General features: G+C 39.4%; 2 protein-coding genes and 1 long non-coding RNA gene across 4 annotated transcripts; 2 read left to right on the forward strand and 1 right to left on the reverse strand.

Moving 5' to 3' along the window:
* Positions 1–2801: 2801 nt before the first annotated feature.
* On the reverse strand, positions 2802–9401 carry LOC123257041. The gene is made up of 4 exons (XR_006506967.1): positions 9263–9401; positions 8597–9210; positions 5384–8369; positions 2802–5326 (listed from the first exon to the last, which is right to left on the reverse strand). It is a non-coding gene; the product is annotated as an uncharacterized LOC123257041 (long non-coding RNA).
* LOC6507010 (CTD nuclear envelope phosphatase 1 homolog) lies at positions 9323–10415 on the forward strand. Its single transcript, XM_001956795.4, has 2 exons — positions 9323–9515; positions 9572–10415. The coding sequence occupies exons 1-2, from the start codon at positions 9478–9480 to the stop codon at positions 10347–10349; spliced, it is 816 nt and encodes a 271-aa protein (XP_001956831.2). The 5' UTR covers positions 9323–9477; the 3' UTR covers positions 10350–10415.
* Positions 10416–15244: 4829 nt separating this feature from the next.
* Positions 15245–18109, forward strand: LOC6507011 (probable protein phosphatase 2C T23F11.1). 2 transcript variants are annotated; one of them, XM_001956794.4, is made up of 4 exons: positions 15245–15555; positions 16027–16382; positions 16752–17082; positions 17160–18109. In XM_001956794.4, exons 2-4 carry the CDS (start codon positions 16098–16100, stop codon positions 17666–17668), a joined length of 1125 nt encoding a protein of 374 aa, XP_001956830.1. In that variant the 5' UTR covers positions 15245–15555; positions 16027–16097; the 3' UTR covers positions 17669–18109. The 2 variants fall into 2 exon arrangements, with proteins under 2 accessions (XP_001956830.1, XP_044570332.1); XM_044714397.1 differs by lacking the exon at positions 15245–15555 and adding an exon at positions 15738–15761.
* Positions 18110–19113: the final 1004 nt, after the last annotated feature.

Consider the following 19113-nt stretch of genomic DNA (forward strand, 5'->3'; position numbering starts at 1 on the left):
GCGGCAGGAGGCCAGTGGGGCGAGTGGGGGCGGTGGTGTGTACCTTGGGTGATGGCAAACAATTGCTGCCTGAAATTGAAGTTGAATCGGTGGCAAATGCAACCGAGTCCGGCTCTGCCTGCCCGCCCTCTTGGCTACTGAGAGCTCTACTAAAATTCCAATTCAGACTAATTTTGTTGGCTATAAGAAGATCACAAACACATACAACACACATAAGAGTTGGCTAAATTGGAGGACATAAGTTGGCTTTAAAGCTGACGAGAAAAGTATAAGTATGTTAAAATTTTTTAATTTTTGAAGGAAGTTATCATACAAAGTTGTACTTTTAAGAGGTAAGGAAATTAAGTAAATTTTTAAATTAAGTAAATTTCAAATTAAATTTTGATATATCTATAATCCTTCTACTATAAATTCATTCTCAAACAGAAAGCTAAAAATTGTTTTTCATAAAAGAGTTCATAAATGCTCTATTTAAAATCTAATAAAATAATTTAAAATTAAATATTTGTAAATAAAAACTAAATTTTAGTCATCACTAACTAACACTCACGTGTAACCAGGCTCCGTGGAACAACTCTAGCTGAGAGGAAGGGGCGCTCGAAAAACAAAAATAGTGAGGCGACTGTCGTCAGGCGCCCGCGTTCGTTTCTTAAGTCATTCGTTTTGCCTGACACTAAACTGTTGCACTAAAGTGTTGAGTTTGTTTTTTGGTGGCTGTGCTCGGGCACTGCTGGGCTGTTGTTTGTTGTTACTTTGATTTTGTGGTGGCTGCTGTGGCTGTGGCTCTAGCTCTGGTTGTTTGTTGTTGTTTGGCGCTTGTCGATTTTACAGCCAAGTTTGTTTTGGGCTTTTGTACATACATACATTTAGTTATTTTTATTTTTGTATTTTTTGCTGCTTGTTTTTCTACATTGCCATGTAGTTGGGTCAGGTTGCAGATTCGAAAGTGGGTCAATTTATTACTGCAATGAATTGGTAACGCTGTTGATGCTATTTGTTGCTGTTCGCAGGGTTTTTTTTGCTTAAATTTAATTAACTGCAATCATTTGTTTTTCGTTGTCCGCTGCTATCCGTTGGCCGTGGTGGGCGTGTTCCTCAATTAACTGCCAACAAATTTTGAACACATTCCGCCATAGAGGCGGCCGCGTCCGGGGGAGATAAGGGAAGGTCATCCCTCGGGGCCGATGGACCAGGAATAGCCATCAGCTGGATGTGAGTTAAATGTTAAGCCATGTACTTGGGCCAAGCTCTGGCCGATCCGACAATGATGAGCCACACATTGCACATTGCATAAGCCGCGTGAGCAGCCCCCGGCACCGGCAGCACCTTCAAAATAGTAAGATCTTAGACTTAGAAATATGTTTTTTTTTCAGGAAAATAAAAAGTTTATATTTTATAGCACACCGGAGGGACTAAAACTAATATATAATTATATAGTATAAAAACAATCCTATTATATTTATAGCCTTAAACATTTAATTTTCTCTTAATAAAGTAATTTCAAGCTTAACATTTTATTGTTCGGGAAATGTTTTCCCCAAGTGAATAGCCAAATGGTAAAATGGTAGAGTGCAGGCCATAAATACGACTAGGCAGAGTGCTCAAGTGCCATGTACAAGCCATTAGGGAAGACATGAACGATGCTGGCTAACGCTGCAATCTGTTTTCCTTTGGTTAATGTCTTCGATTTCGGCTCGGATTTTATGTGTGAGAAATCCTCCAAATTGGTAGACTGTCTGTCTTAAACGCATTTTCGGTCATTTCGAGCTTGTTTTATGTGCAGTCGGTACGAATAAACCAAGGCAACAGAAGCCAATGAATTTCCATTGTGGGAGTTAACCCAGCATCCAAGTCGGCCAGCATCCATCTTACCACTGTCTTTAAATAGAAGAGGGCCAAACGGTTTATGGAAATTGCCAGAAGATTCGTAGAATTGTAGGAATACCAGAAGACATTCAAGGCTCGAAATAGATTGAATGTCTTGATTGAAAGACTGTTTTAAAGTTAAAAAAAAAACATTAAAGCAAGGACTTTGGACACAAGACTATTTTTTTTTTAATTGATTCTTTAATAGTTGAATATAATTTTATTTTACCTAGTTTAGCTTTGAACTCTTTCACAGACAAACTATTATTTTATTTTCAACCAAATTTTAATAAAATTCTCGTTATTTATCGACATACCAGATTTTTTAGTATCTACATGGAAATGTTGATATGTAGAATGCGTAAACTTACTTTACATACGATCGCATACCATCAGACTTGAAAAAGCTTTAGGAATAAGCTTTTGCAAGCAGTTCAAACTTTTTAAAAATAAAAACAGAAAAATATAGTGTGCTTCAGTTTTTGTTCATGGTATAAAGAAAAGATTAGAAGTTACTTTAATATTTTTAAAAACTTGATAAAAAAGGGTTGGCTTTTTTCAAAACGATGTAACTAAATATGTTACCTGTTAACTCTATATACCACCCTTCTATCTATAATCCCAAATTAAGTCTAAATAAAACACATTTTTAGTAAATCTACACTCTTGTGTTTATTGTATTATTTTTATTATTCTTTCCGTTTACCCATTAGTCTTTTATTTCAGACATTTGAAGCGAAAAAGCCCCAATGCATATCCATCAAATCGCCAGCTGTTTTGTGAAGTGGCGCCTCTCGACTGCGATAACCAACTGTAATCCAATCCGCTTTGTGGGGCCCCGCAAATGTGGAGAATCCAAGTCGCCAGCTCGACTCCAGTGCCACCAGTGCACAATCAGAAATCAGAAATTCAGAACCCATGAAAACGCACACTCATCAAATATCAGAGAAACGCCTTTTTATTCAAAAATATACATTTATAAATTACTAACTAATAAATAATGCCGGGAATAAATAAACAGTCCAGATGTTTGTAGCTTCCTCGCCGCCAGGGAGATGATGAAGGGAAATATTTACTATAAATTGGGAAATTTGGGAATCTGAAAAATGGGTAAATTATTATGAGTACTCCTCCGACTTGGTAACTGTAATCTTCAATCCGTTTTTGTGATGTCTTGTCGCCTTGGTACACCTAACCTCTTATAGGCTATGTCTGATCGACTTTCGAATGCACAGACAAAGCCTAGTAGAGGCTAGATCTATAAGGAAATTTTCGATTTTCGAATTAGAACGGCCATAGAGCATGGCCACGCCCACACGTTGTATACGTAATGTCAGCTTTTCCCAGCCTTGTTTCTTCCTCGAGACAGCAGCAGTAACAGGCCCCCCACACCCAACCGGAAAATGATGGCAGAAATAATACTAAAAAACTAGTAAAGCAGCTGCGCAAAAAAAAGCAAGGCATTTTTGCAGCGCCGCTTTCTTTCGATTTGAATTTTCGCTTGCCGATCGACGTCTTAATTTATTAACTTGTTGCCGCCGTTTCGCATTTCGTGTTTTGCGTACAGTTCATGTTTGATCTTTTTTCGTTTTTTTTTTTTTTTGATTTTGTTTGCTGCTGTTTGATATAAAAGTGCCACGTCTTTCACACAAAACTTTCACTTTTGGGGCTCGTCAAGAGCCCAAAAATTAATTGCAAGCCAGACGAAAAAAATTATCGTCAAGCGAAATGCCGAGCACCCAAATGGAACGACCGCCGCCTCGCAAATAATTTTGTTCGTTTCTTCTGCGATTAGCCAAGTGACCGGGGGCCCACAGGCAAAGAGAGAGATAGACAGACAGAGAGAGAATCGTTGGGGCTATCGATAGGGGCAATAGGGGCAATAGGGGCGATAGGGGGAGCACGCCCTCAAACACCGACAAGCATAAATGTTTAGAGATCTGTGTGTGTGCATTTAAAGTTCAAGTTCAAAGCAGTGCGAGAATGCGAGTTAGAATTCCTGCTCGGGAGCTATCGAGAGAGCGCCACATGGGGAGAGCGAAGCGTGTGGCCAAGTGCACGTAGACCGTGCAAAGAGATCAGCGGCTACACTCGGAGAAATAACTCAGATACAGAGGAAGTCTATAAAGATAAAAAACTTAAATCTCTCCAAAAAAGGGGGGAAAAGGAAATGCAAAGATAAAGCGAAATCTACAATCTACAAACTAAAATTAGAGTTTCAACTGGTGTTTTTACAGTAATTTTTATAAAATTATTAAGTTTCAAAAAAGGATATAACTCTCCAAACCTATAAATATAAATCTATCTCTTTTTCTTTGAAAATATTCCCCCGTGTAGACCTTTCTATTTTGGAGCTCTCGCTCTCCTGCTCTCGGCTTCTCTATGAATAGAAAAAAAACTAGCGCTAGTTTCTCTTCGCCCTGGTTGTTGTTGTTGTATTTGTAGTTTGGGGAGCAAAAGTAATCCATGTCAGTAGAACACTTTCGATTTTCTTTTTTTTTTTTCTTGTTTCCTCGCTTTTTGTTTTATTTTTGTGACGCGGGGCGCGTCGCGTGGCGTGCGAAACTTTTATTTAACGCCAAGTTGCTATTACTCTTTGTGATTATTATCTGCGAATTGTGTTTTTATTTCATTTTCCAAACTTTCACTTTACGGCCAGAATTTAATTTTTTCTTTTCTTTTTTAACACCATGTGTATTTTTTTTTTCTTTTGTAGATTAAAGTTTTTTGAATTTTGTCCTGGGTGGAATTTTTGCTGCGATCTCGACACTTGCACAGTTTTGGTTTTAATAAACCCGAGTACGAAGTGATTTTATGCTTTTATACTCTCCGGCAGCGCCGCCGACAGCACAATTGGCAGCGCAGTCGGCTTCAATGGCCGCCATACGCAATGGCGGCACCAAATGCATTGGTGTGCGTGTATGCCAATATCTATGTGTGTGTGTGATCGCTGCCGCTTTCGCATGCTTCATTTTATTATTTTGTTTGACTTTTTTATATGCGAGAAAAAAGTAAAGCGAACGGAACGAACGGCGACTGAATGAGCATTTTGCATCTTTCGATCACCGCTTATATATTGGAATTGGCCTGGCCCTGGCAATGCCATGCCGGCCCTCTGTCGGCGTCGCAGTAGCTGCGCACACACTCACACCACCACACATCAATATGAGTTACTTGAGCATCGTTCTGTTTTTTATTTCGGCTTTGCTTCTTTCTTGGTTTCGCAATTTTTTTCGGGATCTTGGCTTTTCTTTCTTACTTTTTTTTTTTAGCGACCCACTCACACACACACACGCATATTGGCACATCTCTTTGGGGCTCTTCCTGCAGCCTCCGCCGCCTACTACCCCCACACGTCTTAAACAGTGTAGGTTAACAAAATAGGTAAGTATTGTAAAGCATTTAATTTTTGAAATTCTAGGTAACAATACTAATTCCATTTCCTTTTAAGCTTTTAATCCTAAAAGTAGAATACAAATAATTAGTGTTGGAAAAATTAGTGTTATTATAACTGTACCCGCTACTGCACTTTTCCAGACACGTCGCTGCTGCACTCTTTTTCCGTCCAGGCCATGTTTCTGCCGTTGGGTGTTGTCTGCCTTGTTGTTCGAATATTTTTGCTTGTTTCCTCTCTCCCAGGGCGCAAATTAAGTTCAAGTCATTAAACTGGTCAACTAAAATAACGTGCCATCCGAGCTGGCGAGGCATTAACTAAAGATCAGTTCATAAAGGAGTAAACAACAACAGGAACATCTTGATCACTTGTGGTTTGGTTACTTAAACGCTACTTAAGGGACCAAAAAGTTATTGACCGACTTTAGTGTAATCGGAGTAGCCATGACATTCAATGCTCTCTTTGGAAATCGGGCACCATCTGAGAAATGCGCCAGCTGAGCGAAAGGACATAACTGTTCACACTTCGGGGAATAGATTTTGGCCAAAAATATGTGAAATTGCATAATTGATAATATAATAATAATATTTAATAAGTTTTTAATAACTACAATTAATCAATTGATTGATTTTCGTTTTTAGCAACCCCCCCCATGGAATTATGAGTGATCCGTACTCCCCCCTTTAAAATGCAAGTATTGTATGTCCCAAAAAAAAAAAGAAAAAATTGATAAATTAACTTGAACTCCCCATACACGCGCAGACGTTAATTATACGCCATGTATATCAGTTGAGGTTGTGTTTCTTTTTTATGGATTGTTTTTTTTTGTTGTCTTATTTGTTATATTTTCTTATTCTGGCGAATGCAATGAACTCCACCACAGCGACGACTTTGCGCTTGTTTATTTAAAAATAAAAATACAATTTAAAAAAACGCAAAAAAAGAAAGAATCGGAGAACAAAAATCGAATCAACAAACAAAAGGAATTCTTTGTTTATGGCATTGCCAACCTGTGCCTGGGGTGTATGGGTGTGAGTGCGATACGAAGCTCGATTGCTATCTCAGTTGCACACACTTTCTTAGTTGCTTGTCAATTGGGGCGCGAATTGCAATTTTTCGGGTTTTTTGTGGTGTGTTTTTTTTTTGTGGGGCGTAGGATGTGTGTACAGGCAGTTCATTGGCATTGTGTAGATTTTATTTATCAGTTGGAATATTTTGCTAACAAATTGCAGTCAATGACATTAACCGCACAAACGCACACACATGCAAAGCGGATGTGGCAGACTCTCCCACTCTAGCGCTCTCTCTGTCTTGCGTGGGGGGCTGCCGGGCCGGCAAAGGAGCAGTGAAAAGAGAAGGAGCGACTGCGAACAGGTCACGCAAGCGCACAAAAGTTTATTCATCTCGCATCTCGCCAAAATGCGCAGCAGCAGAATCGACAGTTTCCGAAGCCCCCAATCGATAAAGCGGAGATAGAAGAGAGTCACTTGTGCGAAGATTGGAGAGCTCAAGGAAGAATGAAAATAGTCACACTGAGAAATCATTCCAGTCATTACATTCCAATAAAAATAGATACGAAAATACTACTAACTAAAAAATACCAACAATTTAATATGGTATTTTGAGTAATAGCTTCATGAGAGAAGATCCTAGATCCTGGATCTGAAAAGTAGGCTTCAATTTCTTTTAGAAGAGCCTTCTAAAGTACTTCTAGCATAATTTTACTTTTAAATCAATTAAAAAATACCTACAATGTAATAATTTATTTATTAGTACTAAAAAGGATCCTGGCTCTCAAAAGTAGGCTTTAATTTTTGTCTATAGCTCTTCCTTAACTCACTAACTCCCAAGAATCTAACTATTAGATTTTTTTCCGTGCAGCAAGCTTTACTTTTTTCGGGTTGTTGTTTGTCGAAAAAAAAAAAATGATTGGCGGGATCTGGGAGGTAGGTGGTCTGGGAGGGCGACTGCAAAATTGTTTAATTATAAAATGTAAAAAACGAAGCAACTTCCAGAGATCCAGAGAGCCAGCGCCCGACCGAGTGAGTGAGTGAGTGAGCGAGAGACGGAGATAAAGTTTTTGTTGAAGGACACACACGGTCTTTAAAAGTGAGTAATGCACTGGAGGTTGTTGACTTTCTTGCTCCGCTGCTGCCAACGCCGCCTTTGCCTTGTATATATGTATATATTTTTTTTTATTTTTATACTTATTTTGCACTGTCCACTGATGTTGTTGGTGCTTCTGCTGCTGTTTCTGCCGATATTGTATGGTTGTCGCTATATATGTATTTGTATTTGTGAAGAATCTTTTGTTATGCGTTTTTATTTTTCGGTTGCTTTCTGCTGTATTAGTGTGTATCTGTGTTTGTGTGTTGTACAAAGTCAAAGTGATTAAACTTTATGCGCAATTTATTTTGCATTCACCACAACAACAGTACTTGGCAGCACACCAGCTAAGCTAAGCCAAAAACCAAAAAAAAAAGATACAGAATTATTGTTTAATGCTAATTTAACACACTTCAAATGCGGTATCCAAAAATGTTGCTAAAATTGCGTTTACAGGTTCAGCAATCGCGTTCTGAGATAAGCAGAACGATAAGCGTGCACTGCGAGAAATATTGAGATCATTTTTATTTGTATGAAAGATAAGTATATATACGAAACTATTATAAAGGATTAGGAAATCAGCTAAAAACCCTCTTAAATAAATAATATTTTTGTTTTATGAATTATATTTCAGCCTAATGAATAAGCAAACATTATACTTCAATAAATGTATTTAAAAACAAAAAGTCCCTTAAATAAAATCATTAAAAGATGGGAATTTCTGAGGATTTTTCGGTCTGATTCACTTGCAACTGTACGAATGCTGGGGAGTTTAATCATCTCAGAAAACATGTGCCTAGATGCGGGTGTTAGGCCCTTCCTCTTCCAACTGACTCAGAAGTTAATTTTACCCTTGTGGCCCTTTTTTTTGCGAATTGGGAAATTGCAGTTGGAACTGCAACAACAGCAGCAGCAGCAGCAGCAACTGCAACTGCAACATGCGGTTAAAAGTTGACACTTAGCAGACGCCACAGTCAACCGCAAAAAAATGCAAGCTAGGGTCCTGTGGAAGAAAAAAAAATTAAATGAACTGGATGATTCATATTCGATGACTATGGAGGGCTTAGAAGTCTACTATTAGGTTATTCCCCTTCTTTGATAGATAAATAGTTAGGAGTTTTTGGAAAATCTAAGTAATTAAAATAAAAAACTTAAAAAAATGTATATTTTTATGTGTAAATTTTTTTATATCCCAAAAAAAAAAATTCATCTCAATCGCGTGCAGCCAACCTCCAGATGCGCACAATATGGTGCTCCTCCAGCGTCATGGCCAAAGTTGCAGTTGCTGCAGTTTTTTATATATATATATATATATATGTGTTTTTTTTTGTTAATTTTGTTGGTGGTGATGTTGTTGTGGCGACTTGCGACTTTTGTGGCTGTTGTTAATCGTCTTGACAGCGCAGTCACATTGTGCGTGCTGCTCCCAAGGCCAGTGCAATATTTTACACGAGTGACATCGCCGGCGAACTTCCGTCAGTGTTGCCTTGTTGCAGCTCTCCTACACTATAAAAAAATTATATAAAATAGATACTACAAATTACAGCTATTACAATGAATTAAAACAAATATATCAACTAATCCTGTTGAAGTATTAATTCACTTAGAATTTCTTATTTATGTTCTTTAGCATTGGATCAGTTTTATTTATTTTTGAAATTATTTTCCTGTGTATTAGGTTTCCTTTCTTTCTGTTTTATTGTGCGTCATCGTCGTCGGCACTGCATTTCATTGCTTTATTTGTGTTTCCCCAGCTTAACTCCTTCCACAAACACAAACTCCCGATCGTTTAACACCCACTGTAAGTGGAATGGCAATCCAGACAAGTTCTTCGAATGATGACACTGTGAAAAATATATATGATTTATTGGCAATAAGATTGTATATCAGACTTACTACTTTTACAAATAAACCCTTTTTTTTATTTCAGTGCCTTATCAATCTAGTAGTCAATGCCTTAATCAGTCATACAATTGTCAAAGCAAGAGAGTTAATTCATCAATTTTGGGTGGGGTCTCTTTCCTTAATTTTGGATTATTTCCTTTGTTGGTCCTGGTTTGCAATTTAAGTTTTTCTTTTTTAATTTTTCGTACAAGTATTCACTTTTGAAAATGTATTTTAATTTGGAAGAAATGGATAAAATTAAGATGTAAGTATAAATTAGTAAAATAACTTGATTATTAAAAATTTCATGATATCCTGTAGCTGTTTGGTAGTGGCCGCTTCAGTTGTGGTGCTCTACTTGGCCTACCTGGTGATACCAAGATTTCTTAGGTGTATCTGCCTGGGAATAGCTCGCTTTAATAAAATATACTACGGGTATAGTGCGATCACCTATTTGGATGATGAGAGACTGTCGCTGGTGTCGAAACGTCGCCTGGAGATGGTGGACAAGAAAACTATGGTCCTCGATATGGATGAAACCCTAATAACTTCGGTGATCCAGAAGCGAAATAGCCAGCTAATAAAGCTACCCGATACTCCATATGATTACAAGTTCCTAATGCCGGCATTTGATTCGATGGTCTACATTTACAAGCGACCGCATGTGGATTACTTCCTGGACTGTGTCTCCAAGTGGTACGATTTGGTTATTTATACAGCCAGTACGGATGATTACGCCGATCCGATATTGGACTTTCTGGACAGGGGCAAGGGCATCCTGAAGAAGCGCATGTTCCGTAAGGACTGCATCGACTTCCTTGGGATGAGGGCCAAGGATGTGTCACTGGCTTCGCCCGACTTGGCCAATGTTTTTCTGTTGGACAACTCGAATGTGGAGTGCAGCTTCAACTTGGGCAACGCCATTCATATCTCATCCTATGAGATTGGGAAGCGGGACCAGGCTCTAATCAATATCCTGCCCTTTCTGGACTCTCTTCGATTCACACGGGATGTGAGATCAGTGCTTCGGCGCTGTACTCGTTTCGACTGTATGACCACGAACCTTTGCAAGATGGTTAAGGGCGCGAAGCTCCCCTAAAAAGCGGCCGTTTGGAGCCTGCAACACTCGTATTAAATCATGGCTTTGTCCCATTCTCAACTAGAATCACATTTTTATCCGAATACTTTAATAACTGCAATAACGATCCACGTACTATCCTCACTTTCCACAGAATACCCTAAACGATTCAAAGATATAGATCTATTCCCAACCAACAACTTTTTGGGGCAACCCCAGTTGAAACCCCAGATTTCTATATAAGGCCCCAAACAAAACCCATATCTATGTGACCACTATGTGGGACCCTGTGAGGGCTGTATCTTTGGCAATTTCCATCCGATCCTTGCAAGGAATACCTTAAACGAATTGTGGATCGATTCTCCATAACTCTGCATCAAAATCTGGAAACAAAATATTTTTTAGATTTTTTATCAAAATTTCTGGCTCCCCTTCAAAAATCAACAAAACGGCATGGTGCCACTATATGGGACACTCTGAAGGCTGCATCTTTTGCAATCCTCATCCGATCCTTGCAAGGAATACCTTAATCGATTTGTGGATCGATTCTCCATAACTCTGCATCAAAATCTGGCAACAAAATATTTTTTAGATTTTTTATCAAAATTTCTGTGGGGTCCCCTTCAAAAATCAACAAAAGGGCAGGGAGCCACTATATGGGACACTCTGAGGGCTGTATCTTTTGCAATTCTCATCCGATCCTTGCAAGGAATACCTCAAACGATTTGTGGATCGATTCTCCACAACTTTGCATCAAAATCTCGTAAAAACATATTTTTTCGATTTTTTATCAAAATTTCTGTGGGGTTCCCTTCAAAAATCAACAAAAGGGCATGGAGCCCAATGTGGGACCCTGTGAGGACTGTATCTTTGGCAATCCTCATCCGATCCTTGCAAGGAATACCTTAATCGATTTGTGGATCGATTCTCCATAACTCTGCATCAAAATCTGGCAACAAAATATTTTTTAGATTTTTTATCAAAATTTCTGTGGGGTCCCCTTTCATAAATCAATAAAGGAGCATGGAGCCACTATATGGGACCCTGTGAGGGCTATATCTTTGACAATTCCCATCCGATCCTTGCAAGGAATACCTTAAATGAATTGTGGATCGATTCTCCATAACTCTGCATCAAAATCTGGCAACAAAATATTTTTTAGATTTTTTATCAAAATTTCTGTGGGGTCCCCTTCAAAAATCAACAAAAGGGCATGAAGCTACTATATGGGACACTGTGGGGCTGTATCTTTGGCAATTCCCATCCGATCCTTGCAAGGAATACCTTAAACGAATTGTGGATCGATTCTCCACAAGTTTGCATCAAAATCTGTGAATGAAATTTTGGATCGATATTTTTCAAATTTTTGTGGGGAAGTTCCAGTGAGTTCCATTAATACCCAAATCATGTCTATATTTTGCTCATTTTTATCCGATCCTTAACTGATTTGTAGGTAGATCCCCTGTAAACCTCCGGCATATTTATAATATATCTGAAACACAATATTCGAAGAGGATAATTACATCTGCCACTTCTATATTGTACTACTCTGTGAGGATCCCCAGCCAAGAGAGTTGTTTAGTCATGCAAGGGCGCCGCTTAGTCATTTTGAAGCCACAGAGGCCGTGTGATTCACTAAGTAAACGACTCCGGACAAGGTTGCAGATATCAGTCCACACAACTCATATTAATCAGCAACTAGTACGATATGCTCCACTTTATCGGAAACCGAGAAGTGACATTGAAAAATGAGCAAATGTCACAAGGATCAGAGGCCAGATCGTCGTGCCCCGCGCTAAACTAGTTTGCGTAAAGAAAGTTTTGAATAATATCTCGATTAAACCACATCCTTTGGGAGAGTAAAGTATAAACTTAAACTTCTTTAGTAGCGACTGCCATTCGTGCTAATCCCTAGTCCAACAATGCCATTTGGGTGCGGCAATTAAGTCACCACTACCACCACCGTCAAGGACTAGGATGAGGAGTGGAGTTTTAGAAGGGGTTGTGGAGGAGGGAAGTTATGGAGGGGCTCGCGTTTCCAGTGAAGATCATTATTGTCTCGTCGCGGATGCTGGCAAAGCGACGGCGGCCCCAAAAAATAAAGCCACCAACAACAAGCCCCGCTGCGAGGACGGGAGCGGTGGCGGCTAAGGCGGCAGGAGCGGGGCAAACAAGTTAATGAACCTGCCCAGCGGTCCTTGGAAGCGAGGGGAGCTCGTCCAACTAGTTTGGCTCTGGCAGTGGGATGGTTTTCAGAGTCTGGTCTGTTTCGGTTTCGACGATTCGGCGGAGGATCGGCGGCCATGGCCGCGACCGTCGCGTCGAGCCGAAATCTGTGGCATGAATTCTCTGGAAATGATCGAAATTTCATTTCATTTCATTGCGGGCCGGCCGGCCAGCCAAGCCAAAAATTAAGTTCAACAGCATTCCATCGGTCAGCGACTGTCTGGTCTGGTCTGGTCGATGTTTTTTCGCTTTTTTGGCTAACATCTTTTTGGCCAGGCTTAGAGAAAAAAGAAGAATCCCCACTGATTTTTATGCCATGCCAATAAAGGAAGTTATATATTAAAAATCTTTATAAAAAATAAAATACATATGTAGGTATGATGTTTAAAAGTAGGGTGTTATTACGCACATGTCCTGTTTCGCGATATACAGTTCCCCCATTATATCCTTGGACAAGGAGTCATTGCCCTGCAGCGGGCTCGCATTACACAATTGCATCGCTTGCTCGGACGATGTGCTCAAGTTACACAGAACTCCAGTGGCCTACTTCCACTCGAATGACCCCGCAATGTCCCCGAACAATGGCCTTTGTGCCTATCCCATGGCGAGAACAGGACCAGGACTAAATCAACCCCATGATACCACGATACCACTATACCACGATACCATGATACTGATCCTGCCCAGTCAGTCATTCTTAAAACAAAGAAACCCATTTTGTCGCATTCAAACAGAAATTAATGTAAAACAAAAACCCAATCCAATCCAATCCACTTTCGATTCCAATCCCATCCAAGTGGCCACTGAGAGAAAACCGATTAAAAAACCAAAATGAAATAAATAAAATACAGGGTGTGGAGGGCGGGAGGAGAGTTGGTCTACGTTGCTAGCGAGGGAATATAATTTTATTTTTATAACTGACCTCGAACTTTTGTGCAATGTGATTGAACTGCCAGGCGATATCTGTGGGCCCTGCTCTGTCCGGCCCCTGGCTCTGTTCCTTAGCCGTATCCCTTCCCTTTTCCCTACTACTTTAGGAGCTAAACACTGAAAGAAAGTTTGTCTAATAGGTTACAATATTTCCTTAGAGAAGAAGACTTAGAGTAGTATCTTTCTTGGTAACTTCTCGAAATACTTCGTTGATTTCTGTATAATTTCTGTATAAATTAAAAAAAAAATGGAAAACAAAGTCTGGTTTTTTCTCTGTGTATCCTGAAGATGGCTGCAACATTTGCATGCAGACTGCATACAGAGCGACTCTCCGATTCCGATTTATAGACCGATTCAGAAAGCGAGAAGCCGAGCTGAGCCTGGGATGCAATCGTCGCCGGTTGACAAACAATATGGAAATTTTACAGAGTGCGCTAAAATAAAAGGGGGAAGCGAAAGCGAATCTTAAATGCCACAAGTGATGGACTGGGCAGGGGGAGTGGGGTTGTGGCAGGGTCGTGCAGAGGTCGGGGGATGGGGGCAGCAAAAGGGGCGATAGTTTCGAGTCGCCAGCGGGGAACGACGTTAAATGCATAATAAATGTGCGTTCTAGAAGAGGTTGGGAAATAAAATGCGTGCAGCGACGTCAACGCCTTGCCCTTTCAATGACCAAACACAACGATAAGAAATGCACCGTAAAAATATTTTATAAATTTCACAGACAGATTTTATAGCCATTCTGAAGAAATGACAATTCTGAATATTATTATAGTTTTTTAATTGGAAATTAGAAAAGAAAAGGATTAAATGACAAGCTTAACTGAGAGGGCTTTAAACTATGACAGTAAAGGGCGTTAAAAGTGTCCATAGGTCTCAGAATCTTTGAAAATTACCATGTATATTAGTCACAGTATAGTTTTTAAGCCAACTTGAATTTTGTTTGCCAAAACAATTTGAGAGAATTGATAGATAAGGCAAAAAAAAATTGGATGGCGGGTGAGAAAGAGTGGGGCGTTGATACCACCAGAGAGCGCGTTAAAAAAAAAGTACACACAAATACACAAAAACAAACACAGGGTACAGTTCTTTATCAAAAATATCTCTGGCTTTTGCTGCTGCTGCTGCTGTGCAAATATTTAATACTTTGTTTTTCTTTTTCGCTCAGAAAAAAGCTCAAAACAAAAGACGCCAAAAAAATGAAATAAATGAAAATAAAAGAAGAGACAAAAAGAAGACAATAAATAGAAAGCAGAGGCGTTGGCAGTCAAGCTTTAATTCCCCCAAAAAAAAAAAAAAAAGACACAACAGCAACAAATCCAAACAGCGGGCACAAAAAATGTTTAGCTGACGTCATTTGTCCTTGAAATCGTGTATTTGCCGCAAACCCCAAAGCTAAATTCGCAAAATTCAATGCACTCTGACGACTCGCAAAAAAAAAAAAAAACCAAACCAACAACGGCATAACAACAGATAAGATGACAAAATTATAAAGTAATATAAATAAATACAAAAAAGATAAACTCGAAACTGAAACATGATCAGTATAATGCCACATAATAGCTTTTAATATTGCATTGGAATGGCTGGGATCAATTAAAATGATTGTTTATTTATAGTTCCTTATTTTCAAGTAGCTTCCCATTTTAAATGATCGGGACTCGACTGTATTTAAAACAGTCATAGTCCGTTAAAAATACCAACAATTAGGAAGACCGTTGACGCTTTAAATACCAACCCCTAAAAATACCAACGGCGCCAAATATTGTGGGGCCAAGTTCCAGATACATGACAACACTGGCGCATACGACAACACTGGAACACGCGTATTTATATTTTTTATTAAAAAAAATTAGACTGGGGAAATGGCAAATGCATGGACCATAACTGATATCGGACTGTAAACAGAGCGTAAGCCAGAATAAGCCCCATCTGTATTGAAATCGCGCCCGAAGGCCACTCAAACGCAAACCGCAGCACGCGCTCCACTTTGCATTTTTTCTATTGGAAGCGTTTTTTTTTTATTGATGCGGAATCGGTTTTTGTTTTTGCGAACAAAAGTGGTGAACGCCAGGTGAGTTAATAAATAATATACACATAAATAGAACACTACTGCGCCTTCCACTCCCCTTTTCGAGCTTTCGCTCTCCGACACACGGTCTCCCACGGTTTTTTGCGCAATTTGTAGCAAACTGTGTCAACTAATTACGGAGCGCTAAAAAATAAAACCCTAGCGATCCGGACGGAACGTTTATCACTGGCCCTTCTCGGGGAGGGGCAGTAAGTATAGTAATAGTAATAGTAATAGCAATAAAGTATAAAGCTCCGATTCCGGATCAGTTAAGTATCCGCCACAAATGTGGAACCTGAAATCTGAAATCCCCACGTCTGTTTACGTTGGGATTATATGGTACGGGTACGGGTACGGGTACTGGTGGTATCGCCTCGCCACTTTGATATGCTAATCTCAATGCCCACGCGTATCTGGAGTTTGTGGGCTGTCAGTTTCGTAATTAACTTAACCCTGTCCGTGTGCCGTCGCCAGAAAACCAACAAGAGCAACAACGCAAGGTGGAGGAGGAGAATCATCAATATATTTAAAATCGGAGAAGCACCATGGGTCAGACACTATCCGAGCCGGTGACCGCCAAGGAGTCATCCTACTGCCAGAATTCCGTATTCCGAGTGGGATCCAGCTGTATGCAGGGATGGCGCATCAACATGGAGGACTCGCACACACACATTCTCTCGCTGCCGGACGATCCGGGAGCAGCCTTCTTTGCGGTGTATGACGGTCATGGAGGCGCCACAGTAGCTCAGTATGCCGGAAAGCATTTGCACAAGTTCGTTCTCAGGAGGCCGGAGTACAATGACAACGACATCGAAGGGGCACTGCAGCAGGTGAGTCATCCACGTCTAAATTCTATGTTCTAAGCTCGGAGATCTCGACGAATCATAATTATTTGCAGTTTCCTATTTATCTAGAGACCTAGATGCATTCTATTTGTTTAAAGATCAAAGTCCAATGTGCAAAGTAACTTTAAATTCTAGTTTTGGATCTAAAACTGTTTGTATTTCATTGGAGTGTGCAACTAATATGATTATTACAACCTAAAACCTTAGCTACTGATGACTAAAATATCGTAATTCATAAGGATGATGTCTGAAAGACCTCCCATCCCATTATTTAGAACAGCTCATGGCAGATAAATTTACCTTTACTTTGTGACTGGTTGACCGATTACTCACTCTATAATGATGCAATTGCAGGGCTTTTTGGACATTGACTACGAAATGTTACATAAAGAGTCATGGGGCGACCAGATGGCCGGTTCTACGGCCGTCGTCGTCCTGGTCAAGGACAATAAGCTATATTGTGCGAATGCCGGTGACTCGCGAGCCATTGCCTGTGTTAATGGCAAGCTGGAGATCCTGTCGCTGGACCACAAGCCCAACAATGAGGCGGAATCAAAGCGAATCATCGAGGGCGGCGGCTGGGTGGAATTCAATCGCGTCAACGGCAATCTGGCACTCTCCCGGGCACTAGGCGACTTTGTCTTCAAACGGGCAAACAAAAAGCCGGAAGATCAGATCGTCACAGGTAAGCACACGGTCATTGTTCGCATTATCCATTATCACCTTTTAACGTATTTTTTTTTTTTTTTTGTTTTAAATCAGCCTACCCGGACGTGGAGACACGCAAAATCATGGAGGATTGGGAATTCATCGTGCTGGCCTGCGATGGCATCTGGGATGTGATGAGCAACACGGAAGTGCTAGAGTTCTGCCGCACACGCATCGGCATGGGCATGTATCCGGAGGAGATATGCGAGGAGCTGATGAACCACTGTCTGGCGCCCGATTGCCAAATGGGCGGCCTCGGTGGCGACAATATGACCGTTGTCCTGGTCTGCCTGCTACACGATCGTCCTTACAGAGATCTGATAGCCCGATGCCGGAATAGCAACAAGGAGTCACACGAACAAGATGCCTCCAAAGCTAAGGAAAACAAATCCGAGGCAGAAGCTGATGCGGATGGAGAGGCGGAAACTGATACTGAAACGGAAACACAATCGAATTCCCGCCAGAAGAAGATCGATGAGGAGAAGCAGCAGCTGGAGAGGGAGAAAGAGGCACAGGATGCGCTGCTGGCAGCGGCCGAAATGCAGCTGAACTATATATACTAACTAGTGCGCCTTATGATTAATTAGGGTTACTCCACAATACTTTATACTTAACAATCGCAAGTGTTCTTGGTTAAGTTTTTATAAAAACCCACAAACCCACACATACACATACAGTCACTATCAGAAGGTTTGCTCCGATTATAAATACTTGTTTTTTTTAATTATTATATTATGTATCCATCAAGATGCGTGTATATATATATGTATGCCTTGTCCAACTGTACACTCTATGATTTACTAGGTTTTTGTGATTGCCCAAGCAAAATGGAGATAAAATTTGTATTACTCGTTTAGTATTTATGTACCTAACTATACTTGTCAAAGATTTTTGGGATTTGATCTATAAGTAAAATGGAAAGTTTTAAGCTCAAGCTAGAGTTTTTGAAAGCAACAAAAAAAAAAATAAAATAATAAAGAAAATGTTTTGTAGTGCCCAAGAAATATAGTGTGTGTGTTGTTTAACTGAGCAGGCTACTCCTCAAGGCTTACCTTTTATGAGCTTATCAGAGAATGATAAGAAATATGAACCCTATAACTGATATTACTCATTGTTCGGGCCTCTCCTATCATATTTCTGATATAGAAATATATATATTTTAATTGACCTTTGACCTTCCTCAGGCAAGGAATTCAATTAAAAATAAATTGAAAATATCTAAAATAATTGGTCGACCCCCAGGGCTGGTTAAGAAAGTGCTGCTGTTATCGCAGAGACTATATTGTTGAGAGTCTCTGTTATTGTTTTGGACTAACTATCTACATTTAATCTGCATTACGGCCTCTTGTTGTTCTCCCCTTGAATTCTTTTTATTTGGTTTTCAATTCCATAGTACACATAATAAAACGATGAAATATTCCAGTGAGTAGTTCCCAGTTCCCTCTCTAAAGATCCTCATCTTTATAAAGTATGTAGTATTTTTAAAAATAAATTACACTCTTCACTTTTTGGTTGTTTCTCAGTGTTTGTATTTTTTTGTTCGTTTTTTTTTTTATTATATTTTTATTTATATTTATGCCATCATATTACACATTCAATTATGTATAACTGCTGTCGGTTTGCTTTCGCTTGCTTCATAGAGGGATATTGTATTTCTTTATAGTTAGTTTATAGTTTAAATCATATGCAATTTTTTATATAAACCTTTTTTTTTTGTTTTGTTTGCTTTTTTGTTACTTTACAGTTATCAATTTTTCGGTACAATTACAATTGATTATATATATATATTTATATAAGTATGCATGTACTCCTCTCTCGTTTATTCATATTACATATTTTCTCTTTTCTTTTATTTTTTTTTTAACAGACAGGTTGATCTTGTGTTTTGTTTGTTTTGTTTTTATTTTTTTTTTTCTAGTGATAACAATGTGCGTAAGCATTTTTTTGTTTAGCGTTGTTTGTCGTTTTATGGTCGTAAATAATATCGAAAGAAAATGGAAAAAATAGA

The sequence above is a fragment of the Drosophila ananassae genome, chromosome 2R (assembly GCF_017639315.1).
Source record: "Drosophila ananassae strain 14024-0371.13 chromosome 2R, ASM1763931v2, whole genome shotgun sequence".
Taxonomy (NCBI): Eukaryota; Metazoa; Arthropoda; class Insecta; order Diptera; family Drosophilidae; genus Drosophila; species Drosophila ananassae.